The following is a 26,241-nucleotide window of genomic DNA, read 5'->3' as shown; positions in this document are numbered from 1 at the left end:
AGCTTGGTAAATGGGATCAGCTACTAGGGAATAAACAATAGCTACCCTTCCCTCTCCAGAACCCCATCACAAGGATACAAACAAACATGCCAGGCAGACAATGAGCCCTGTTGCTGATGGTCTGCATTGTTACAATAAGGTATCTGCTGAGAGCAAAAGATAAAGCCTTGCTCTAACAGCATAATTAATGATCTTACCTGCACACTCTCCCCTTCCTTGCAGATAAGTGGGGACTCCACCATACTGTAATCACGCCCTAACTGCCAGACTTTATCGATCAGCTGTACATTGTTCCCCCCAGGAGATGTAATGCTGTGAGTGCCCAGAGAGTCCTTTTTAGGAGGCTGTGGCACTCTCTTGGAGTGATAGATGTTAAAAACAATGTCACCTTTGCACACATCAAAATCCCATGTGATCACAGATGAGGCATCCACAATCTGAATGAAAATCTAGAGAGAGGAGAAGAGTTAGATTAGACAATAGCAATATGCTCAGTAAAGGCTGAAATTCTTACCAGGAAAGAGAAACTGCTGTAGGTGGGCTCTCGATTTATTTTGACTATTACGAGTGCTCTAGAATAGATACAAATTAACTCATTTATCATCATATCACCTTCTCTGAGATCAGAACTCTGAGAGCTTTCATGAGCAGATAGAAAATGCCTCTATCTTCTCTCTTTGTGGCCTTTATTGAAAGCCTTAGGTTTTTTTTCCTAAAGCTGTGTACTCATAAGCAGAGATAAACAGATATCCATGCTCCTCCTACAGCAACAGGACTTTTGGGGAATGGGCTAAAAGGTACCACCTTCAGTAACAAAAGCACTGATACCATCAGAGCCCTCACATTTGCACTTGGTTAAGCAAGTCAAAGTGCGTGTTTATGATGTACAGAAGGCCCCAAAATCATCTCCCCTCCCTCATCACATTTTGAAAGCCTTCAAGAAAAGAACGTGCAGGATAACAAGTGAAATCTAACTGAAAGGGGAAGTGACTTATTCAGATCATTTTCACATTGTTTTGATTAACTAGTATTTAACACAAATGCTTGAACAAACTGCTAACGGAAAAACTCTTCTGTTGAAGATAAAACTACCCATGCCCCTTCTATCAGGGTCTAAGAGACTGCATTCCGCAAGTCTGGGTCTTCCAAGAACGATCTCTAGCGAAACAGGAAAAAAAAATCAAACTCTCGCTCTTGATATTTCTAAGGTTAAAAAGAGACTTAAAAACCTTTCTGGCTCATTTATACATATTAAATCACCAAGAGAGGGCGCAAAACAGCTGTTTTCTATTTGCAGGTCATATATTAAAAATATTAGTTCACTTAGTGAAACTCATTGAGACGCAAAGCTCAGGCCATCTAAAGTGCCTGGTTCTTTAAAGGTCTTGAAAGGAAATGGAGTAACTTGCTCAGTTCTGAGTTTTTAAAATCTATATTACATGAAGGGGGAAAAAGTCATCCCACTCATTAAGTGGATAGAGCCAGTAGCATTTTTATAAGCTAATAATGATGGTTCATGGGCTCTGGTCAGGGAATGCAATAGAGTAGCCAGTCAGCCTACCTCCTCCACATAAGGGACAGGGAGTCTTAAAAATACCAACACTTACTTCTTCACAAGTTACCCAGATCCTGATTTTGGCTTGCATTACTCATGGCTTCAAGGAGAGATCAAAAGAAGCTTTTGAATTCTGAGTGTTTAGGGAGACCCAAATATCTGCTCTAAACCATTCCAAACTGAGTGACCAGGTTCGAATCTGCTTTCATTTTATACAAGCAAAAAGACACAAGGTGCTAGACCAAGATGAAAGAAGAGGAGTGAGGACTGCAGTTGTACCTCGTGTGGAGCTCCCTTGAAGACACTTGCAGACTGATAGATCGTTTCAGTCCACAGTTTTAGATCTTCATTTTCCAACTCTTCTGCAGTCCGGTACAGAGACTTTGGAACTAGCCCACCCTCGGGAACGTCACACTGGAGATTTAAAACAAAGCCATGAAAGCAACAATACAAATCTTCTCCTCCCTGACATGTTTCAGAATTTAAAACATCCTTAAAGCCATATTCTAATACTGGCACCCCCAGAAATAACTCCAATTCTGCAACAACACTGGAGAATACTGAGAGCTGAGTAATATATGAGCGTGACCCTACCTGAACTTGGCCATACAAACCATCTTACAGTTATCAAAGATATTCTTCAATAAATTCACTACTAAAATTGGTCTATTTTTAATTTTTTGCTAATTTATAAGGATCATCATATCAGAAACAGGTAAAGACCTTGTATATGCAACAGTGTGATATCAAAAACAGCTGTGCAGCTTCTATGTTTATTTATATTCTTAAAGCACTCAGATTTCATCCAGAATTAACCAGAACAAAGAGGAGAATATTGCATTGTTGTCTGCAACAGACAGGAAGCGTTCAGCATTTTGATTTATCTTCTGGTAAGTCACTTTTGCTTATTTAAATAGTGGATTTTGCCAGGTTCATGAATGACTTACATAGTTCTAAATTACATAGAGCAGACTCCCTTCAGTGAACGCTCCTGCTACTGTAAGTAGCAGCCAGTTGAAAGTAAACACTCTGGTCCAAAATGCCTAGTACATGGTCTTTAAATGGATGACCAGAGCTGCTCAATAGAATTTCCATGAAAGGCAGAGGAGTAAGTTAACAACCATTTACAGGGATTTATAAAGTAAACCTAAAAGGGAAATGCTTTTACACAACCAATTAATCAAATTCCAGCACTTACATGTTATTGTGATATGTTCTATAGAAAAACGTTGGGGGAGAGAGCACCTATTAAACACAGCACAATCCACGTAAAGACAAATGCACTGGCATGTGATATCAGATTGATATATTAAGAAAATCCAGCCACATTTTTAGGAGAGATGTTAGAGCTATGAATGTAAGTGATTCCCACAATCAAAAAGGAAGAACACTGTTTTATGAAGCAAGCAAGGACTGAGAACTGATTTTTTGAGGTTCAATACTTGACTAAGCTGGTAAGCTGTTGACTTCCTATGTACGTGGCCTCAGTTTCTCCAGATACAAAATGGGAATAAATGCTTCCCTACCGCACAGGATACCACAAGACTTTAAGGACTATACATTGCTCTAAGTTCCCAGGGGAAGTTGTTATATTGAAAGGGTCCTGCTATTGCAATGGTGATTTGAAGGAGGGACAGGAGAGAAGGATAGCAGGACTGGATTCATGTTTCACGAAGCAAATTATGAGTTGGAGAGATCTGGAAACACTAAATTTGGTCTCATCTTTGTCCTCCCCATTTCCCTCATGGAGTTGTGGCTCATGATTCAGTTCTGGTTTTCAAATACAGCCTCCAAAAATCTGGATTGGGGGCAGGGCAGGAGGTGGTGGGGCTCAGAGAGGACTATGACAAAATAGTGTTCAGGTACCATATCTGAGGAGTTTAACTTGCATCTTTATAGGTGATCTGAAATAATTTTCTTAAAAATATGAAGCTAGAAAACCTAAATCTTTAATATGTAGACAAATTTTAATTTTAAAAGACTTCAAAAACAAGTTCAGGCTTCTAATGGTTGGTTTCTCATGCAACTGTGGAAAATGTCACAAATGATGCAGAAACTAAGGATGTAAGGTTCTTTGGTCTATGATATGCAGGAAGTCAGACCTTGTGATAATGGTCCCTTCTGGCCTTAACATATATGGATCTATGAACCTAAACAGTGTGAGGAATGCATTTCTTCCCTGGGATAAGTAGTATGTGACAGTGCTACTGCCTTGAACTTGAGTCTTGACATGTAGTGGGGGGAAGACAGTTTTAAAATGCATTTATTTATAGGTGCAGGGTATTCCGTTAGTGATTTGCGATCTGTTTTACAGAAACATTCTGTTTCTCTTTTCAAAGCGGATTGCAAAGGCTGCTACTAAAAAGAATCACTCCAACCTCAGAGTCATACAGAAGAACCAGCAGGAAAATGCTTTATAGCAGAGCGAGACCACACTTAAAGATTATACTTAGCAATCTTTGTTTTGGAGGTTTGGAGGGTGGGGGTAAATGTAAGAGGGAAACAATAAATTGTTACATTAATAATTTAAAATTCCTACCATGCACTCTCCACTAAGGAAATCTGGGATAATTTCTTTATCAATGTAATCCAGCAGACCTCCAGGCCCTTGGTAGTCATTTCCTGCATAAATAAGGAATTTCTTTCTGGTGTTGTCATCAATGAATGGACTAACCTACAAACAAAGAAAAACAGAATTGGTCAGGTTCCCAGGTCCTTGAGTAACTTCACATAATACAGGATAAAACAAAATATAATTCTTTTGAAGTACATACAGTAAATGAGTTAAGTTATTCATTTGGCTACACAAACACATTTTTCCTTTTAGGAATTTTTGTTCTAATTCCATAAATAAAGTGTTTTATAAAAATGGAGTTTCCAGGAGGCAACATTTCCTGTTTATAGCACAGTGAACATCAGTTTCCAAGAGAGCATGTACACGTGAAGTGCATACCAGTATCCCGAGGTAGATGTACAGATACTAGAAGCACAAACATACCAGTGTCCAGAGGACTGGAAATACTCTGGGCGCTCTCAGGATAAGAAGGCGACCCAATGTTTCAGGGTAATTGGCTTCAACCACTTCAATGATTCTTAGTAATGCTTTGACACCAGGTCTCCATAAATGTCGCATATTCAAGCCCTCCAAATCCACCAGACAGGTCCAGGAGCTGTTAATTTTAAAGAGTTTTTTTAAGAATCCAATTGGAATCATATTTCATTATTCACACCACAGCATTTGATGGTTTGAGATGAGCACTCAGTTTTGTATCACAGATCTACAAGTTTTGGTTGGTTTTGCAGTTGCCACACTCTTCCTTCATTACACAGCTATAGCAGTCCCTCCCACCTCATCTCCACAGTTTGTACTGCCTGTAGATGCAAGAAATTGTAAGATCTTTGGAGCAGGAAATTTTTCTTAACTATAAAGTGCCATGCATGCTTATGACACTATGTATAACGATCATTGCTCATTCTCTGATATAGGGCAGGCACGTCACCAAAGGATAGACAACCATTTCAATCTCCAGTTGAAGGTTCCTACTAGCAAACACAAGACACCATCATAGTGCTTAATAAATCACTACTGGGGGGGCGGGGGGGAAGATTACTGGTTCTACACTGGAAGTTTAATATTCAGCATGCATGTTTCCTAACACAAGTGCATGTTTTAAAAAGTGCCACTGTACTTTAAGTCCGCATTTCAGAATTTAGGACTCAATTCAGGAAAACATTCCCTATACAGGACAGCATTAAAACACGTCAAGTCAGTACGATTTAAGCATGTGTTTCAGTGCTTTCCTAAATCAGGCCCACACCAAGGGGTGTGAATTCAGAGCTCATCCTTGTATATTCATAGCTATGTTGTACTGACTGATTCTAGGCCATTGGAATGACTCCCAAAGACGACGTATGAATCACAGTGTTTGTTTGTTTTTTTAAATAAGTGGGTGTTGTATATTTCATTGCTGCCTCTTTCACCTTTACCATGTAAGCATCCTTGGACCACACAAGGCCATAGCAGTACACAGGAAACCCCAGTCTTACACTTGGCTTTTCACTCAAGTCAGCTGGGACTGGGAGTTCTTTGCAATGAGAAGATGAGAAATTGGAGTGCCATACACTGGTAACCCTTTGTAGATTAAGGGGTGGAATCAATAGGCTCTGAAGGGAGTCAAATGCTTTATTATGAAGACAAATATTGAAGTCATTCCAAACCCTGAATTCCTTTTTTGGAGCTGGTAAGAGATTTAGTGAGCAAATCCTATTCCAAACTGGAGCCTGAAAATAAAGCAACTTTGTAGCCAAACTTGAAGAACACCTACACTGCTACATACAAATTCAGACCTCGTTATTTCTGAGAAGTAATACAAATTCTCATGTTTCACCTTATAGGCCTGCCAAATACTTTTGTATTCTCTTCACATCGCCTCAGTCCTTCTTCATTTATAGAAAGAACCTACACAAAAGAAAGTGTTGTTTTAGAGAACGTTCTAAAACTGTCGGGTTTGTGGGACTGGGGAGAAAAAGCAATCTTCAGAACCTGAGCCTTACAGCAACTCACACTAACCTCAGACCAATGTACAAGGATGTCTAGTGAAGACATGCAACAGTGGATTTAGGAGTACCATTGAGTGCGATAACTTTTAGGAGAGCTATAAGAAGAAGATTACAAAACATACAAGCATCCCATTTTAGTGCTTGAATACTATGGTGAAGAATTCTGTACAAAATCTTATGGTCCACCTTTTCCCTCAGGGGCAAATGAACATCAGAAAGGCATTCAGTATATTTTGTGGAGTAGGACACTTCTCTTTAGTTGATCAGTGTCAACAAATTCTTTATTTCTATGAAGACACCATTGTTTGTGCAGGATTTCACTCTTAGGTCTCAGATTTTTTGGCATAAGAAACTCCCATAGCTCCTCCCTAAACCCCCACCTTCTGCCCTTTGAACCTGTGTTTAATTCCTGAAGGAGTGGGAAGCAAAGGCTCCCCTCAAAAAAATTAAGATAATTACCAAAAAAAGACTTGAAAAAAAACCAACAAAAAAAAACAACCATGGCTTAAAGTTAGACAAAGCTAAGTACATGGATATAGCACCACCAGAAAGAAAGTGTACAACCACCAGAGGTGGGGGCTGGCTTGTGATCATGGCAATTACTGCTGCCAGTATGCTTCTTTAGAGCTTGCCTGTTCTGTACTATTTTGAAAGCTGGGTACATCAGCACTGAGAATCCCACTGAATTCTTCAAAGAAACTGAATTACAGGCAAGTCATTTTCCTTTAAAATAAATATTGCAACCAAGACTATGGGCGGGGTGTATTTTATAAATAAAAAATAAATAGGATACTCATACAATACCTAGGAATGCATTTCTTGCCCTGTGTACATGTGGAAGCTTAAGTTTCAAGCACTATACAAATTAGATAAGAAGCTGTGATAATGTCTCAGCCCAGAACTGTAGTAACTGTCATACAACTGACTTTCTGCCATCAGTCCACAGTTTGAAAGAATATTAAAATGAACCATTCAGGGAGGTTTGATCTGTTCAAACTGAGAACAGATGGCTAAAGCATACAGAAAAATATCTACTGTGTGCTGATCATTCTGGTGTGGCAGGAAACTGCAAACTTTAGAACAAATTTGTTAGCAATAAACAAGTCATTTCTTAAGCACTTACATATCGAAGCAAGGCTTCTTCCCCAAGAGCTCGCACTAAGCCTTTGGTATCCATCTGTCCCAACCTCAACACATACAGAGGGCGCCCATCTGAAGAGCAAGAGATGCTAAATTAGTATTCTCTGTTAAAGTTTTAAAACTAAATCCGTGTCTTTATTGTCAAAAAGGTGTGTTTTTACAGTGAGACAGCTAACTCAATTTCGCTATCTTGCTGTAAAATTCTAGTGAAGACAAAGCAGTGTAGTTTTACTTTAATATAGCCAGTTGAGGTCAACCCCAAGTTGGGGAATATAGTTTTGACCTACTAGCTACATCGAAATAAGAACTACCAGTGAATTGTTTGTACTAGTATTTTACAGTGAAATGGCTCATTTGAATTCATTATCTCACCACAAAAACAAACCTTTTTTGACAGTGAAGACAAAGCCAAAGTGATTTTGATTAATTAAGACATTTAATTGTACTTGATGAGATTTGTGGACAAAATCTGCCCCCAGTGTAGCCAAGGGAAGGATAGATTATTGGTCCAATATTTTTCCTGATATCACAGATCTCTGGTCAAGACTAGAGCCTTAAATCATTCTCTCACAAGGACACTACCCTGGATTTCCCCCAACAAGCCTTTAGAAAGATTACTGCATTAGAGTGAACAACAATACTGCAGAATCAACTCTCCGGATCAATGCTTTATTTGCTAAAATAATGGTGGGTATAATTTTGGGGCCTTTTAACAAACAGCTATTCCCCCACATATTATGTGGAGCTGGCACACACCCTCCTAAATGCTGCTTAAGACTAATGAGGGCAAGTCTGTTCCAGAGACAAGTTTCAAATGGGATCCTTACATTCAAGGACTCGCCTCTTTTGTTTGTTGAGATTACTAAAATGTCCTCCCTGATACATAACAGACTGAACAAGTACATGGGCTGATTTTTTGAGGACCATAACTGGCATTTTTGGCCTTTCACAGTATCTTAACAGAGCTGTTTTTTAGGAAAAACGTGTTAAGCTTCTTTATGGGATGGATTCTTAACTCTGTCCTAATCTATTGGAGTATACAAGCATAAATTGCCATCTCTGGCACTGCAACACACCATGACAGACTGCCTTGTTCCTAAGTATTTTGATTCCAAAGCTGTCTGTTGTTTAAAGGCTCTCCAAGAAAAAAAGTTACCCTTCAATTAGATCACACCTAAGTTTTAAACATGTTCATTCCAGAGAAAAGGGCAAGTCAGCATGTCTCAGTAGCATGCACGGAAGCCCATTTTGCCAAAAAGATCTTAATCTCAATGCTCAATATCATTTCCTTCTAACATTTGAAAAACCGATATCAATCTGCTACAAGAACCAAACGCAAACAATATTTTTGATAGACAGACACCCGGAGTCACAAACAGCAATTGCTGAAGAAAGTCTCCCTTTTAAATATGTCTATGATTCTTGACAGCCAATATAGCGTGAAGCGCTTGGGAAGTATATGTAGCAAGAGAAGGTGGGTTTTTTTTTTTGTTTGGTTGGTTTTTTTGGGGGGGAGGGGAAGGATTCCGGGGGATATGGACAAGCTTTGACTATATTGTTCATTATGAAAGTTTTGACCTCTTGATTCTTCTGAAGAGAAGCTTTGACCAACTAATGATCTTCCTGCTTTGTAGTTTTTATTTTTTAATGGAAGCACCTATACATTGACCCAATGTTAATTCTCTTTTCAAAGGGCAGTTGTTTAAATTTTTGACAGTTTGATTTAGCCAACCTAGGTTCATCTAAGCATCAGAAGATACAGGTCATGTTTATTTATGCAGGCTTTCCTGCAGGACATTATGAAGATAGAAACTCTGTTGAGCCTTGCCCTTAAAAAGTTAATGTGAAATATCTAAACTGAAGAATGAATTTATCACTTTCCTTAACAAATTCAAAATCAAGACAAAAAAATAAGTTGTAGAACTAGAAACCCAAGCTGTTCAGTCTGCAGATACAGTAGTAGTGTCTTGGAGTATAAAGATTCTACATACTTATGGAGTTACACAGTTAAGTGTTAAAATAAAATTTTCACTAAAAGCAGAGATCACACATTCTTTTTGGAATGTACTATGCAGGTTTTAGAGCACTATATAAGAAGCTGTTAAGTTTTATACAAGAACTATAAAAATCCCTAATTCATAACAATTTATTAACCTACCCCACCCATATGATGCATGAGGGAAGGCTGTATAACTGGGAGTGTTTTCTTCTTAACCCTGCAGCCACATTTTATAACTCACTAGGGTTTTGTTATTTAACAGTTCTTTGCTTGAGGCTCTCATCAAAATAAGAACTACTCAAATGCACAGGAGAGCCACATTGATCGTATGAGTGTTTATGAATTTATGCTCAAGTAAAATGGATAGCTTTCATTCGTTACCATCTATCCTAGAGAGCATGTTTCATAGCTGCTGCTCTTTGACTTGCCCGTGATTAGTGTTCTTAAAAAAATGCCTTGACCTGAAGAAAGAGCTCTGTGTAAGCTCAAAAGTCTGTCTCTTTCACCACCAGCAGTTGGTCCAATAAAAGATATTATCTAAAGAATCCACTCAGCTGAAGCTTGGAACACACTTTGAGTGTGCGAGAGGAAGGAGGGGAACTGGTAAGGAGAGATTTAAAAGTAACCTATCCCCAGGCTTTAAAGTGGTAACATTAACAGATTTCAAACTGAGAAACTGTCTGCAGTTTACATGTTGGCAAGAGAGCAAAAGGGAATTCAAGGATAAGACCAAGAGTTCAAAACACAAGATTGAAGACCCTCTGTCTCACGCAGGAAAGTGGACATACTATAATCTACCAACAACCTTCAAACTTATCTGTTTCCTTCCTAGTTATTGGTGAGACCCTAGATGTATGGAAGAGGGAAACAGGAAACAAAGTCCCTCTCTTAAAAATCTAGGAACACATCCCCAATTTCCTTCCTAAAATCTGTACAACCCACAGGGTTGATGGAGACTCATCCATGCACTCACCTCAGCGTTGCAGTGGTTAAGCCTACCTTCTCTCCCTCATGGCCACTATTAATGGTAGCCTGCTATTACTAGCTGCCTCCTGTACTATTTCATATGCTTACAGTAGCAGGAAGGGCTAAAGGGAGTAGTGCTGGGTAGCAGGTAAAGGCTAATCAGAGCACAGAAGGCTTGCAGTCAAATTACTCTCTTTCCAAGATGAACAACTGGATAGAAACCCTCGTTACAGGTACGGTGAGGGAGAGGGATTCCACAACTTTTCAGCAAGACCAGTACACAGCAGGGGCAAGCTGGGTGATGTCTTTCAGCAGCTGGGCCTGAATCCTTAAGTTCTGGGGATGTGTCCATAACCCATTACACAGAATAAATAAGAAGCCGTTTTCTTCTTAATGAACCTGCTCTATTTTGTGTTTGTAACATCACAATTCCTATCACTGAAACTGTGATGCCAGATATTGGCTACACCATAAGCAAGTGTCTGACAACAGAAATAAGCTGATTAAAAAGGTATGCTTATTTACATACATCTTTTAACCACCAACCACAGGAAAGTAATTAATACTCAGCATTTTTATAGCCCCTTTTACCCAACTAACTCAGAGGGCTGTAAAATATGATTAATAACTCACAACAGCTCTGTTGAGTAGGTTTACCAATTTTACCAATGTCTCAGAAAAGTTAAGTGATTTGATCAAAATTACCGTCAGAGCTAGGAACAGGACCCAGGAGTCCTGTCAGTTTGCCTGCTCTCACTTGCAAACCACACTAACTTAACTGCACTTAAGTACAACGTTGTATGAAAGTAATACCCACACACTCAAACCACACATCTGGCAGGCGTTTTAACAAAAAGTTATTTAATTCAGATTATAAAGTGCCCATCAGCATCTAGTAATATAAAATTGTACCTTTGTCATGGTGATGCCAACCTCCTGCATAGTAATCTTGTAGTACTTGTGGAGGGTTCCAGGTTTCCAGAATATAGTCCACTTGGTGCTGCTTACGCCATGTTAGTGACTGGCAAAGAATCTCTCTGGCTTTGTCAATATTGAAGTCCCGGGCACGCAAGAATCGTAAAATATGTTCATCCTTTGGGATCTATTGGAAAATAATTACTGATTCAAATTTGAAACTTTATAATAGTCAATTTATATGAACTTGAATGCAAATACACAGATTTGACTGCACTACTAATTAAAGGAAGACAATTAGAAACTTATCAGACCACCACTTTAGGGACTTTTTTTTACTTTTTACAAAGACAGCAAAAAAGAGTAAGGAGAGAAAAGTGCCCCTTTGGTTAGCTCCATGGTTGCAGAACTTGAATCTCCCACGGGATAGATAAGTGCACTGTTTGCACAGTCACTGGGCCTTCTTAGTTTTTGAACTGATCCCATGACTTACTTATTTCTTGTTCCAAACTCTAAGTAGCAGAAAACTTCTGTTCAAGCATTTACTCTAGGATCCTCCCAAACACTCTGGAACAATGGGCAACCTGCTTTTAAGGTTATAAAAAACCAGGATGATCACGCTTCCTTAATTCACCCCACGCAAATATCTGCGAGCTCTTAACATGTGAAAACTGGGACATTCTATATGTGGAACACAATGCTATTGTATAATTTATGGTTAGATCCCTCTTGGTTATAAAACCCTTCTGCAACAGAGTATGTTTCCACAGGAAATACAGAAGAGACTGGTTAAATTGTGTTTCATAACTTTTAAAATCTTATACAATTTCAAGACTGTTTCAAGAAATGGGGTCATTTTAATACAAGGCAGACTTGTGAAACTGCTTGGCTGTCAGTCCCCTGGGCTGGATTATTCCCATTCTGCTTAATTCTGTCAAATTCATCTTGTGTATTGGGCACTTCTAGTCACCACTTTTAGCTTTCTGTGTTTCAGAGTTTCTTACTTTGCCCTTGTGCGTTTCCTGGAGCCACTGTCGAAGTCGGATGAGGCAGCTTTCCTGCAATGGTGTCAAGTCACCCAGATACCGCTTGATGTAGTCTGCATCGAGTTTGTCTGAAATGGTATTTACACATTATTACAGCAGTTACTAATTGCTAGGTCAGTTAACAACTGATCTTACGTGCAAGTACTTGAAATGGAAGAACCTGTGTTCTTATTTCCAGTCAATGCTGCTCGTTGGTCAGCCTTAACTACGTTCAGTTGAATTAAAATGACAGTGTCTGAACTGTTGGGTCTAAGAAAAAAAAGCTTTAGCTAATATTTTACAAGTGAGTTGCTTTTCTGCTACCAGTTGAAATCCATTTGCAATGAAATGGGGTTGATTTTTGGTGAGCTCTCTACTTCCTTCCCTGGTAATCTAAACTATTGCCCTCGACCAATCCTTAGTGTGATTTTATTTTTCTTAAAATGCTGGCCTTTACTTGATCACAGGATCAGCTACCAGCACACTTATCCAGGACCCAGATAGATGAATGCTAAATGGGGGGTGCTCCCAGAACTGGTCAGCACCAACATGAATACGAATGAACCAGAAACTAACGTGAGGGTCCTCAGCAGAGAAGCAGAGCCTTGAATGTGTCTACAAGCATTTCAAATAATCTAGCTAAAAATGAGAAGTCAAACAGGCCACATAAGGGATGCCAAATATACCATCAGGTGTTCCTGCTGTGGGCTCTGATGGGCTGCTGGAGGTGTTCAGCACTTCCTTATTGTTCAGTCCCTCCTTTGTGACAGCATCTGGTATGTTGACAGCAGGAGAAACTGGCCGTGCTATGCGAGATGTGCTGTTCTCCAATTTATACATAACAGGAGGAGTCCAACGAGGAACAAACGTCATCCCTTCTTCCTCCATCTGCTTCAGGTAATACTCTATTATTTCCTTTCCCTTTGAAACAAAAACATGTTTTAGGCAATACAGTTTCCACTTAGATACAAACAGGTCCTGTTTGGAAATGCAACAAAAGGCAGTCGGGCATCCCAAGAGAGAACCCACAGATTCCTTTCTACACACACTTCACAAGACCCTGCTCTAAAAGCCATGTAGTTTAGTTTTCTCTGCACAACCAGCCTGTTAAGTAGCAGCAGCTACATTTCAGGATTTAAATCTAACTAGAGCCAGGCATCTAGGTCATGATTGTGTGCTCACCTTTTTAATATTACTGGTGTACTGTTTCATGGCAATCTTTTCCACTGTGCTTTCAAAGCCAAAGAAAGACTTGATATCCAGGCTTGCTGACTGTTCAAAACAGGTCCAATCTTCATTGTCAGGGTGAACCTATTGGTGGAGGACAGCAGAGACCACATGCTTTGATTACTCTTTGCTGTACATTTTCTCATATAAGTATTTGCATAGTCAAAGTTCCATATTTAAGTTTGTTTTGTCAAGTGTCCTGTAAATGGAATTTGAAACCTCTGGTCCCTTTGCAAAATGCAGATTGAAAAAGGTAAAGCTTAGTCAACAAGAAAAGAAAGAAACAACCTTCATATGGTCTCTACAAAAGCCATCATGGCACATTTTCCCTTTTAACAATAACTAGGAGGAAAAACACTGTGCTCCAAGCCAGAGGCACAGGATCCGCACATTCACCAGATTTGCAATGCTTCCCTCTTGGATTATTTACTACCAACAATACTGCAACAGATTAGCACCGTTTACTACTTAGATAGTGGCATAATTTTTTTTTTTTTTAAATCCAGAAAAGCGTTTGTACGACTGAAAGGAGTATGATCTCTATTCTGGTTACCAGCCTGAATGAGCCAGTTTTTACGGACTGTAGAGAATGCCTTCCCCCCCTGCCCTTTCAAACTTCAAATACATTCCTGATTTTCTCCTCTTCTTATATCATAAGCAGCTGAGAGTGCTGGTAACTGGTTCTAGTCTACACTGCCACCCAAGAGAAAAGCAGCAGGCTGGCATCTCCACATCTGAAAGAGCTTCGGTTCTCAGCTCAATGGCATAAAAAAAAAAAGAGTCAGAACAAGTCTGATTTATGAGAGAATTATATCACTGGCCCTTTTAGTTTTTTCCCCTCCCATAACATACTGGAATTTATTTGTTGTGATCATTATTTATATATTGGGTAATATCCCATGTTTGAAACCTATTAAGGTCATTTAGTCTAGCCCTGGCTAGAACAGGATTATTCCCGCACTTAATCCAGTTTAGAGCTTAATGTTTCAATAATGGGGCTTCCAACTTTTCCTTTGGAAGCTATTCCACAGTCTAATAGGTTTCATAATGAGTTGGTTATAAAATTGTGTTCCTTCTCATATTCATAGGGTGAGAAAACTGATGTTAAGTGGCTTGAACATCCTACACAAGCATAAAGCATGCGAATATGAAGCGCAGAAGCATGCTAAAAGAATGTTTCTTTAGGTACATAGCTAAATCAATAACGGATTTTTTTTTTTTTTTAAAAAGAGACCAGGTCTCTTAAAAGGGATCTGATTTTTAAATTATACTTTTGACTTTACACTTACCCTATCTTTGTTACAAATACAATACTACCCAAGACTAATATAAAAGAAAAATTAAAGAAAAAGAGCTTCTCTATTTGAGCTTGATTACCTTGTGCATTTTTCTATAGCATGTTTCTCCTGTTTACTATGGCACTTTCACATGGCAAGTGCAGACAGAAAAATACTTTAAAAATTTTAAAAGCTGCAGTGAGACCCAGGGGCAGATGCAGTACTTGAAAATACTTTTAACTAATATTTTGAAGTTAACTAGATTTCAAAGTTTCCAGCGTCCCTTTAAACATGTTCTGCACCCAGAAAGCACTCATTTACGGAAGTGCTGCAATGTAAACGAGTGGCCGCATCTGCTAGTTTGGATTTGACTGCCAAGGTCCATTCCAAGCTTTATTCATACATTACAATTATTTGTGCTTTATTTCATTTGTTTTATATCAGACTAGGAGTATTTTACAACCTATAAAGGAATTGCAAGCATGGCAACAGCTAGCTCTCGGACTTCACTTTTTAAACAAATCTATCACTGTGCTACCAACGCTTTGCACCAAAAAAGACGTCAGCATCTCAAACAGAAACAGATATGACAGAAAAAAAAAATCTAGATTAAAATTACAATCTTGAACGCTTGAATTGTAGCGCACTTGACAATAATACACTTGTAGCACTGGCTAGCACTATGCAGAAAGTGACCAAGTGATGTGCAAGCTTCCCTTCAACACTTCTGCCAGGGCATCATCAATTGTGACATGCCACAACCCTGCTATTACAGACTTTGGCTTCTCACAAGCAGAGTCTGTTAAATGTCTGTCTTTTGTAATGTGGAAATATGTCCAAATGACAGGAAACCAAATTTGCATCAGGGTTTTCACATGTATTGATTACTTTTAACACTAACAGCAACACCCATGGCACAATAATAATTCTGATTTTTAGGAGGAGCCAAAAAATAATCCAACCTCCGGTTATGAGTACAGAATGTCAATGCCAACCAAACCCAATCTGTAGAACCGTTAGATTCTCTGTTACTCACTGTGTAGCAGCAGTGCTCATTAATGATGACTCGGTTAGAAAAGGTTTCATTGTAGGCCTCTATGTGCAAAGTCCGATCTTGTCTGTTCAAGGAGTTCTTCTGGACAAAGTAAACATAATCTACTCCTGCAATCTGAGAAAGATGACCACAGATTTTGTTAAAGATTTCCATTCTTGTGGGTTGGTATCAAGAAAATTAGAATAAAAGCCATTTTAAAATTGTTTAGTTACCTTTTTTAATAATCGTGGTGCATCTATATCCAGTTTACAACGCCTTTCGATCACATGGATAGCTCCATCCTCACTCTTGAATTCATTCACAGTGTCACTAGCTACAAACATTGGGATTAGAGGACATGTAGGAAATCTTCTTTCATATGCCTGCAAAGATGTATAGAGGAGGAAGAACGAACAAAAGCTTAATCAAGAGTAATTCTATGGACTATACAGATTCTGTCCCTCTTGTGGGCGCTCTCTTCTCTGACACCGTTGTATTTACAAGCCATCGTCTTGATCTTATCCATTTGGTAGGAAAAGCAGGGGCCCTTGCATCTCCACTTTTTTGAAATTACTACTATAGCTGACACCATTAAGAAACAGTCTGCTTTCAAGACAGCAAGTTTCATAGCAAACCAAGTATTAGAGCATTTCATGTATAGTCCTGTTTGAGATACATGGTACATTTGACCTAATCCAGGGGTTAATTTAAACAGTGCACAAGAAACACTTTCCCCCCTTCCCTCTCCCCTACCCTCCTGCCCCCCCCCCCTTCTTTTTTTTTTGAGGGAAGTGGATGACAATGTGCATTGACCATCCTCCCTTTAACAGGAACAGAACATCTTAAAGAGACCCTTTTATCACAAGAATACCTGAGCACATAATGTGCTGAAGGATTAAAAAACCCATTGTGTAATTATCAGCATTTCACTGAGCTGTCTGGAGGGTTTCCAATGCATTGCCCACAAGTGTACCCCGATGCCATGGTAAGGAACATCGCAGCAAACGCCCTCCAGGACGCGACAAAGAAGCGGATCGGCAGAGCACCCTCCAAACAAGATATCACCACCTTCCTGAGCGGTTCCCTGGATGGCGAATTCGGATGGGATGGGCACGACATTGCTTCGCTGTGGTCCTGAGCTCGCAATGCCACACGTCGCCTGGGGAAGCGCATCGGCTGCTGCTGGGAGTGGTGCGAGGAGCGCCAGAAGCTAGGAGTCCTGATGCTGCAGATCAGGTCCGACAACACCATCGTCACCCTGAGCGCCAGGGGCATGCTGGAGAGGACCCTGAAGGCAGCCATCCACTCACTGTACATGGAAACCCTGAAGTGTAAACCGGACCAGGGTAAAGCCTTCGAACTGACCAGCAAGTGGGACGCCAGCAACCACTTCCTCGCCGGGGGCGGCTTCACCCATTTCGCTGACTGGCGGTTCATCCACCGTGCCCGGCTCAACCGCGTCCCACTCAACGGAGCCGTCCGCAACGGGAACCGAGACAAGCGTTGCAGGAAGTGCGGCTACTCCAACAAGACCCTGCCCCACATCCTGTGCAACTGCAAGCCCCACTCCAGAGCCTGGCAGCTGCGCCACAATGCCATCCAGAACTGCCTGGTGAAAGCCATCGCACAGCACCTGGGGGAGGTCGCCGTGAACTGCGCCATCCCCGGTACTGACAGCCAGTTGCGACCTGACATGGTAGTCACCGATGAGGCCCAGAAAAAGATCATCCTCGTCAATGTCACGGTCTCCTTTGAGAATAGGACCCCGGCCTTCCGCGAAGCCTGAGCTCGTAAGCTGGAAAAATACGCCCCCCTGGCCAACACCCTGAGAGCGAAAGGCTATGAGTTGCAGATGGATGATCGTCTGAGCCCCGGGCGCTTGTGACCCCTGCAACAAGCGTGTGCTGTGGACCTGTGGGATCGGTCGACGCTACGCATGGCTCATGCGGTGCCTCATGGTCTCGGACACCATGTGATGGTCCAGGGACATCTACATCGAACACATCACCGGCCACCGACAGCACCAGGAGGCGTGAGCCGCTAGGACATCGTGCATCAACTACGAGAAAGGGACTGAGAGACTTTTTCCATTGGACCATATGAACTGGAACCATAAACTCACTAAACATTAAATCCCACCAAATGAGGGTAAATCCATCCTCATCATCGTATCCACTCATTATACTCCACACCTGAACATAGCCATTATATGAACAACAAACCCCCATATCTCAATGTCTGTACTTTGACCCGTTAATCTTTTACCCCCAATCGGGGAGATTGCAGATTATGTATTCCTTACACCACCTGTTCCTAAACCGAATTTTGCAGCCCTTGAGAATCTGCACCTTATTCCCCGATAACCAGAAACTTCTATGCTTAAACTCTGTACCATTTTCTTTTTACTTCATCATCATCATAATAAAATTCTTAAATCTGTTAAAAGGTCTCAAAACCCACTCCTTACACTAACAGCTTTCCCTGAGTGCAAAGATTGCCATATCTCTAATGATTTCAGTGTGCCATTTATCAGTTTGTAATTATGTTTAAGAACATAGACACCACTGAAAAATGTTACCCTAAGTCACTTAGGTGCTTTTGAAAATTTTATCCATAATACCTTCCATAACAGTATATAACTATTTACATATCAACAGTCCTGATTTAACTCAGAGATTATGGTCATGTGCTTATGCTAATCTTGTAAATTTGGGCTGGACAGGAGCTTATTTTACAAGATAAATAATACGCCCTACAGATTAAGAAGGGTGCCATTTAAACAAGGAAACACTTGCACAGATATTTTCAATTTACATTTTTGTTGTTGATATGAAGCTTCTTGGACCACACCCTATGCAATATTTATTTTTTAACAGTATATTTTTAGATATTTTTCCTTCCTCCCTCCCACATCTATATTTTCAGACTGTTGACTTTCATTTCCTGTTTGCTTTTGGAGTCAAAGCTTAGCTGTCTTCAGAACTCTTTCCAAGACCCACCTATTTACCAATGCCCTCTTGCTCTAAGACCAGACATGACAATGAAACACTAACACAGATAAAGAAAACCTAAAAGCTTCTTAGGACCAGCAGAAACCACTATAGGCAATTCTATGCAGATGCAGACTACCTTGTTTAGTGCTTACGCACTATTTTAATAGGCTGAACTGCTCTAACACAGGGCTGAGGTAAGATGGGCAGCTGTTGCAACATACATACATACATAAAGGGGAGAGGCAAGGGTTGAAAAGAAATCAGAAAAATTAAAAAAAAAACCCATCAGTGTGTGCATACATCACAAAAAGGTTTTATGAATTAGATCATGTAGTATTTTAAAATAAATTTTTATAGCATCAAAACCAAAAAGCTAACACTAATGTCTGACTACACTCCACTAGTTATCAAGCTTTTATTGTGTGCCCAGATGTTTTTTTTAGTTCATAGACTAGAAATAATCTAGGGGCTCAAAGAAATGCATAAAACAGAAGTGACAGAATGTTAGAGTTAGGACTCTAAAAGAGCACGCAGTACAGAAAATTCAAGCTAAGGGAGAAATAGACCATGGATCCTTTCAACATCATGCCACAGTGGTTCTCAACTCTTGGAACGCTTGCGGCCCAATCAGCACACAGCTGTGGCCCACATGACAGCCTAAGGGCCATATAAGTAGTACATATATTGTGTGGATGCGGCCCACTAACACAGAGAGCTACACATGCGACTCACAATGGTAAGTAAGTTGAGAACCACTGCCCTGGCATAACAAGTCCTTGCCCGTACCTACTTCAGCCTGTTGCACCTTCGTACAGAAGACCCTATACATTTTACAGTTAGCTGTGAATCTCCTTGTTCTCGCCAAACAATACATCTCAGTGTTCTTTGTAACTGGTCATTAGTGTGACAGGAAAAGCAAATAGCTTCCAAAAGGAGCAAGTTGATAAACATTTTACCATCTTTTTGTATTGCTCCCTTTATACTTTCACACTTTTGTTTAAGAAATCTATACTGAAAATGATTTTCTACTTTCTCATCTCTTCAGTTTATTTTACATCATTATGTTCCACTAATTATTTTTAAAGCACTTTTACTTCTGGGCCATAAAAGGTTTTACTATCTCTATTCATCTTGTTTTCTTCCAGCTACTCCTCTCCAAAGTCCTGTTTGCTGCATCATGTTGATTAATTTCTCACCTCATCCCTCAAGACGCAACTTTTCTTCCCTTTTGCATTGTGTGTTCAACACCAGAAAATTACAGTATTTTCTGCTTTGTTTTTACTGTTTGGCAAGCAAACTTTAAAGTGTTTACTGAATGGCAAGCAAAGAGATTGGGTGATGAGTATTTGTTCTACTTTTACTGAGAATGAAAAGTAAACTGACTTTGTTCAATATGGAAAGGAACAAAATAATCAGCCGCCTGGAGTTGGCAAGCTGAGTGCTTAGAGGAACAGAACACTCACAGGCTTCAGACAGATTAATAGGAACAAAGGATACTTTCTTTTGTAAGGAATGTACAGACACACTACTGAGGATTGTCCTCAGTCATTTTTGTTTAGGCTTTTCAATCAGGTCATTTTTATTCCTTTAAATTACATTCAATATCCAATGTAGTCCTGCAATACATGGCCTAACAATACAGCCTTGTCTCAGGAACAAAGTTTTAATTAGCAAACCGCACAAAATATTTATTATTCTGATTTAAAACCACAAAAGCAAGAGTTAAGGACTTGCATGTCATCTTTAGCTTGTGTCTTCTACACTGAAAGCCAGGCCGAACACCACCGCCAGAGACGTAGACCTGCAAATCTTGTATAATCACAATTCAGTCTGAGACAAAAACCAGTATAGGGACATCAGCATCTGATTGGGAGAAGATGAACTGCAATCTGGGAAGCATCTAGATCAGTGGTTCCCAAACTGGGGTTTGTGAAATGTTACAGGGGGTTCTTGGGAAAAAAATTCCCTAATGGTGGATAGAGCTGTCCCCAGGGACTTAAGGCAGCATGGGGCCAGCAGCCCGGAGCCCCTGGACTTCTAAGAGCTAAGCAGATCAAAGCAAACATATCTATCATACTGAAGAGATTTAAGCTTCAAGACTCCTTATAAGAGATGGAAAGGGAGGTGGATATTTTTTGCTGTTTTTAAAATTAACTAGACAGCTAGTATTGTTTTTAAAATTATTATGAAGAACAAATTTAAGCTTTGTTGTAATGGGCGTTGTTTACCTGGAGTGCTCCAGACCTGAATGTTTGTGTATGAGGAACTCTGAGTTGACTTCTTAAATACCTTCATGCTGTTTCACACCTGATACTCCTTGATGAAACATAGGAGCCTTGTCTTATAACAAGCTTATTCAAAGTGATACAAGCTACGAAAGGGAGATCTTGGAAGAGTGTTGCCGTTTTCATAATATAATAAAAATATTGTAATAGTAAATAATTAATAGTGTGTAATAAGCGTGTCATAAAAACAAATTTTATATTTCCAAGATCACTGCTTTTATAATTTATACTCAGGTAAGGAGAAAATCCTTGGAAATATTCATTTTTAGAAGGGGTTCACGAGACTTGACATTTTAGTGAAAGGGGTTCACAGGTTGTTAAAGTTTGGGAACCACTGGTCTAGATGGTATAACTACACCAAAATCCAACCAAAAGGATCATCAAAAAATAGGTCATGTTTAAACAGGACACCAAGATTATGGAACTTGGAAGCCACAAAGAAGGAAGGTACCATCAAAGCAGAACAGGAGAAAAGTCAGAATTGTAGCCTTTTTATTAAAAATCTATTAGGTATCATTTTTCCAGTGTTCCACGGTGCTTTGAGACAGGTTTGCGTGCATATGCACACACGCGGGCACACATACCCCCTTCATCATACTGCCTTTGTTTTCTTTATCAGAATAAATGCAGCATTAGAGAGCACAGTTAAGTTATACCCATCAGGTAGCAAATCAATCTTTTCTAATTAAATTTTAAGTTAGTTGTTGCAGATGAAGTGAGCTGTAGCTCACGAAAGCTTATGCTCAAATAAATTGGTTAGTCTCCAAGGTGCCACTAGTACTCCTTTTCTTTTTGCGAATACAGACTAACACGGCTGCTACTCTGAAACATGTCATTTTCTTGTCAGAATTTCACTTTACTGCATACTATATTTATTAGCAATTAAACTCAGTGTTTACAGTAATGATATTGGGTGCATTAGAGAAGAAAGTCTGTTGCAAGAACTAAACGCTATTCCTTAAGGGTTAAATTTAGTCCACTGGAAGGGTTTGTCATTCTGATTCATCATCCATATGACAAAGTTACTTTTTTGTTACATAAACAATTGTCTTTATGTTCTGTATTCATATGAAATATTCTCAGAGAGATCCCTCAAGACTTTGTAACCAATATGGGGACCGACACTAAAAGCTTTCTAGCTAAAAGACAAACATACACCTACACATCCTTCAAAAAAAGTTTACGCCTGGAATTTTGTTGCTCACTGATTCTGTACTTTACAATTTCCTACTAGCCTCTGGAGAACGTGTGTACTCTGACATATTAAGAGCTGGCACTGTGTAGTTGAAACAAACATAATATGGAGAAGCAGCTTGAGCTTGAAATTTAATAGGCTTGTTATATAACCTTTTAAACTTTCCTAAAGCATGTTAATGACAAGAAAGATACAAAATTTTGTGACAAGAATAATTTAGACCAAAACTATACAGTATTAAGCTTCCTCTTCCCCAAATGCTTCCCTTACTAATTCACTAGTAGAGTACAGTCAAAAGGACTACATGTACTTTACTTCCATCTTTGCTAGTATTTCAACTCTTCTTAAAAACATAAATATGTTTCTAAGCAAGATTAGTTTTAAACACATACCAGTATTTTTCCAAATCCAGGGGAATGATTAAAAGAAAGAAATTTAAGAGGGCATCAGTGGCAGGTGATAAACTGGGAGACATTATCTTTTAAAAATACGAATTCTAACAAAACATGTGGCTCCAACTCAAGAGGATCAACGACGTGGTCTCTTTTTGTTTAGATTTAGAGTAGCAGCCACGTTAGTCTGTATCCGCAAAAAGAACAGGAGTACTTGTGGCATCTTAGAGACTAAGAAAGTTTTTTTCTCCTGCTGATAATACCTCATCTTAATTAATTAGCCTCTTACAGTTTGTATGGCACCTTCCACCGTGTGTGTGTGTGTGTGTCTTATTATATGTTCCATTCTATGCATCCGACGGAGTGGGCTGTAGCCCACGCAAGCTTATGCTCTAATAAATTTGTTAGTCTCTAAGGTGCCACAAGTACTCTTCTTCTTTTTGTTTAGAGCTTTTCAAAACCAGACCGGATATTAAATGAATGCTCTAAAAACTCGAGAGGCTTTGTCATTTGCTGAGTCCAAAGTGAAAATGGCCCAGCCACAGCCACATACAAATTAAATATGCTCCCAAATTATACTGTTCTCATATCATTTTCCCAAACCCCTATCCTACAATCCATTTTATACAAGCCCTTTCATCAGCGGGTGTTCAAGTGTTTATGTGCTTACAGGAAGTCTGAGACAAAGTCCGAGAAGGTTCTTGCACTGTGCTCATCACCATGGTAGCTGTATGCTCTGAACGCTACTGTAATATTAGTATGGAAGTGAAACTGGGAAATTGACTGTTTACTTAGAAATAAAAACACAACATATTCTAAGTTCACTCTGAACCAAAAGGGACTTTTTTGGGCTCAGAAGGGGAGTGGGGCCTAAAACTGCCAACTTAAGATGCACCTGCAACATATGACCACACTTGCGAGTGCACATACAAAACCATTCATCATGTCATGTATTCTCACCCTCTGTGCCCATGCAATCCATGAAGTATCTGAAGTGCTAGCATCTTTCTGGGACTCCGAGGGTTCACAACCCAGCAGGGCACTGTGGTAACCTGACAGATTGCATTCTATCACAGTCTGATCCTCCCTGCTCCCCTCTTTCTCCTTTCCACCCTTCAGATGCTAGCCATAAGGCTAAGAGATGAAGCGGAGAAAAACATTACTGTCCCATGGCAGACAGGCCAGGATGTTTCAGGCGCTTAGCACCCACCACACCAGTAAATATCGAAAAAGAAAAAGGCTTACTTTTTTCAGATTAACCTACACAAAATAGCAAATTCCTTATCCTCCTTCACATGTTCGTGTTCATACTCACTTATTCTTTTCTCTACTGGTGACAAAACAGCAGTATTTGAAACCAGCAGCCATACTTATGTGAAGAACCATGGTGTCATATTACAATATTGAAAGACTGTATAATTTCTGTATTCATAACCAGCTCTTTATTGGGAGGATGCAGGAAGGAGGTGGTAGGGAAAGGACATATCCCAAAATACCTGGTTACCAAAATACCAGACAGACTGGTTAAAACAAATGTCCACAGTGATTAGAAAGGAGTAGGTGAGTCAGGGCACAGACCTTGGGGAAGAACAAAGTTTGTCTCCACTATATAAGGATCGGTTAATTCTTAGAGAAAGGAATACAGTTTGGGGCGAGCACTGACTCTGAAAGGACAAGCAATGATCTCCTTTGAAAGCCATGTCTTGACAGGTACACCTCTGAATCTCTGCTACCATGTAAGTAACCTTGCCACTCAACCTTTAATCTTTTGAATTAACCTTTCTTGATCAGTATTAGTGTGGCTCTTTATAGCTGTTGCTTAGATGAAACAGGTTTAATTGCGGTTCACATCTGTATTTTCACCTTCTTGAACTTTCTTATTTAAATGAAATAATCCACTTTAATGACCTTGAGGGGAACAAATGCTTTCTGACCGTAGCTAAGAACCAAGAATTCTGTACCCTCAGGGGAGGGAGAGAATACAGATGAGAAACACTTTGGGTAGCCAAGGTAAAAAAATGAAGACTTTAACCTGTCCCAAGAAGCATCACAGCAGGCTGATTTACAGCCATGTAGTCATGGAATGACTGCTCAGATTTAAAGGTGCCAGGGCACTGTCATGTGGTGGTGCACTGGTATTTTACACAAAAAACTGGATTTTAGGAATCCTTTCTGGCTGATTTTCTTACTAGGGACAGGAAAGAAATGTTATGACTTATTTTTGGCTTACAAAAGAGATACGTCAAGCCTTCTGTTGTTGCAAATTTTTGCCAAAGAAAGTTTCTCTGACTGAATGAGGTCAAAATAAGTAGGAACAGAAATCAGATATCTACATTACACCTCCCATTTGGAGTCAGCACTTGCAGCAGAAAACAGTCACTAACAGATATGCGGCTGACAACCACAGCAAGATCACCAAGAGGCGCGTGACTCAACTCCTGTAGGAAACAGATTTTTCGAACGTATCAGATGTAAGCAATAGCCAAAACTGTATTGAAACAATAACTTAAAAAGGGAAGCCATAAAATCTGTCATCACAAACTCAAATTATTTACAAGATAGATAAATTTCAAGAAGCCTCCATTAAGGATCAAGGAGAGGAAATGGACAGCGAATGCCTTGACTGAAATCACAATATGAAATGGAACACATGAAAATGTATCCTTTAAATGTGTTCCCTTTTACACATTTGCTCCAGTAGGGAGTCTCACTTCTAGTCACCAACTCCAAGGTGTTGGAAATGCATATTTTCCACAACATCTGAACACTTATGGCAAAATTCTGCCCTTACAAACTGGAGTTATACTTGGGCTGGTTGTGAAGAGCAGAGAGGTACTGGCAGAGGATTAGATTTTAAAAATATACAGATGTCTCAGGGCAGGCATATGGTGGGATGCACATTGCTTGTCCTTTAAAATAAAAAAATAAATAACTAAAAGGATTAGCATAAATCCCCTGCAAGTGCAAGATGCTGAATGCAACAAAGGAGGGACCTGTCCACATGACTTAACTGATAGGCAACACAGCCCAACCCTAACCCCTTCGGTGCCACAATGCAGTTATTGGCATTGTAGTTTGTCCTGCTTCTAGAACTCTCAATTACTACAGTAGATAGGAATTTTAGCCTGCTGCTGCACAAGGGGTTGAGGGATGGGCATATTCCATTCACCCTCTTCCCGCACACTACAGGACAGACCAGGGGTGGGCAAGCTTTCTGGCCTGAGGGCCACATCAGGGTTCCAAAATTGTATGGAGGGCCGGGTTGGGAAGGCTGTGCCTCCCCAAACAGCCTGGCCCCTGCCCTCTATCTACCACCTCCCACTTCCCACTTCCAGCCCTCTGACTGCCCCCCTCAGAACCCCCAACCCGTCCAACGCCCCCTGCTTCTTGTCCCCTGACCGCCCCCTCCTGGGACCCCACCCCCTCTCCAACCCCCCTTCTGCCTGTCCACCCCAATCCCTATCCATACCCCCACCCCCTGACAGGCCCCTTGGGACTCCGTCTCTCCAACCCCTCCCCCCCCGTTCCCCATCCCCTGACCGCCCCCCTCCCTCAAACCTCCGCCCCATCCAACCACCCCCTGCTTCCTGACCTCCCTCCCCCCCCGCCCGGACTCTCTGCTCCTTATCCAACCCCCCCACTCCCTGCCCCCTTACCATGCTGCTCAGAGCAGTATGTC

General features: G+C 40.2%; 1 protein-coding gene across 15 annotated transcripts in view; it reads right to left on the bottom strand.

The window, feature by feature from the left end:
• SEC14L1 (SEC14 like lipid binding 1) overlaps window positions 1–26,241 on the bottom strand; it is a 109,053-nt gene that overhangs the window by 21,171 nt on the left and 61,641 nt on the right. For all 15 annotated transcript variants that reach the window (XR_006285628.1, XM_037914580.2, XM_037914587.2 and 12 more), the window contains 12 exons: window positions 15,931–16,080; window positions 15,701–15,832; window positions 13,343–13,471; window positions 12,847–13,081; window positions 12,140–12,249; window positions 11,133–11,322; window positions 7,239–7,327; window positions 5,944–6,014; window positions 4,554–4,725; window positions 4,095–4,229; window positions 1,835–1,969; window positions 198–449 (listed from right to left, as the gene is read on the bottom strand). Coding sequence is in view for 14 of the 15 variants with exons in the window: in XM_037914580.2 (XP_037770508.1) it covers window positions 198–449; window positions 1,835–1,969; window positions 4,095–4,229; window positions 4,554–4,725; window positions 5,944–6,014; window positions 7,239–7,327; window positions 11,133–11,322; window positions 12,140–12,249; window positions 12,847–13,081; window positions 13,343–13,471; window positions 15,701–15,832; window positions 15,931–16,080 (1,800 nt within the window). In the remaining variant the exon portion in view is untranslated. The remainder of the gene's footprint in view (window positions 1–197; window positions 450–1,834; window positions 1,970–4,094; window positions 4,230–4,553; window positions 4,726–5,943; window positions 6,015–7,238; window positions 7,328–11,132; window positions 11,323–12,139; window positions 12,250–12,846; window positions 13,082–13,342; window positions 13,472–15,700; window positions 15,833–15,930; window positions 16,081–26,241) is intronic.

Source organism: Chelonia mydas, chromosome 14, assembly GCF_015237465.2.
Source record: "Chelonia mydas isolate rCheMyd1 chromosome 14, rCheMyd1.pri.v2, whole genome shotgun sequence".
In the NCBI taxonomy this organism is placed as follows: Eukaryota; Metazoa; Chordata; order Testudines; family Cheloniidae; genus Chelonia; species Chelonia mydas.
Note: the sequence above shows the minus strand (reverse complement) of the source record. Positions and strands in the feature narration are given on the sequence as shown.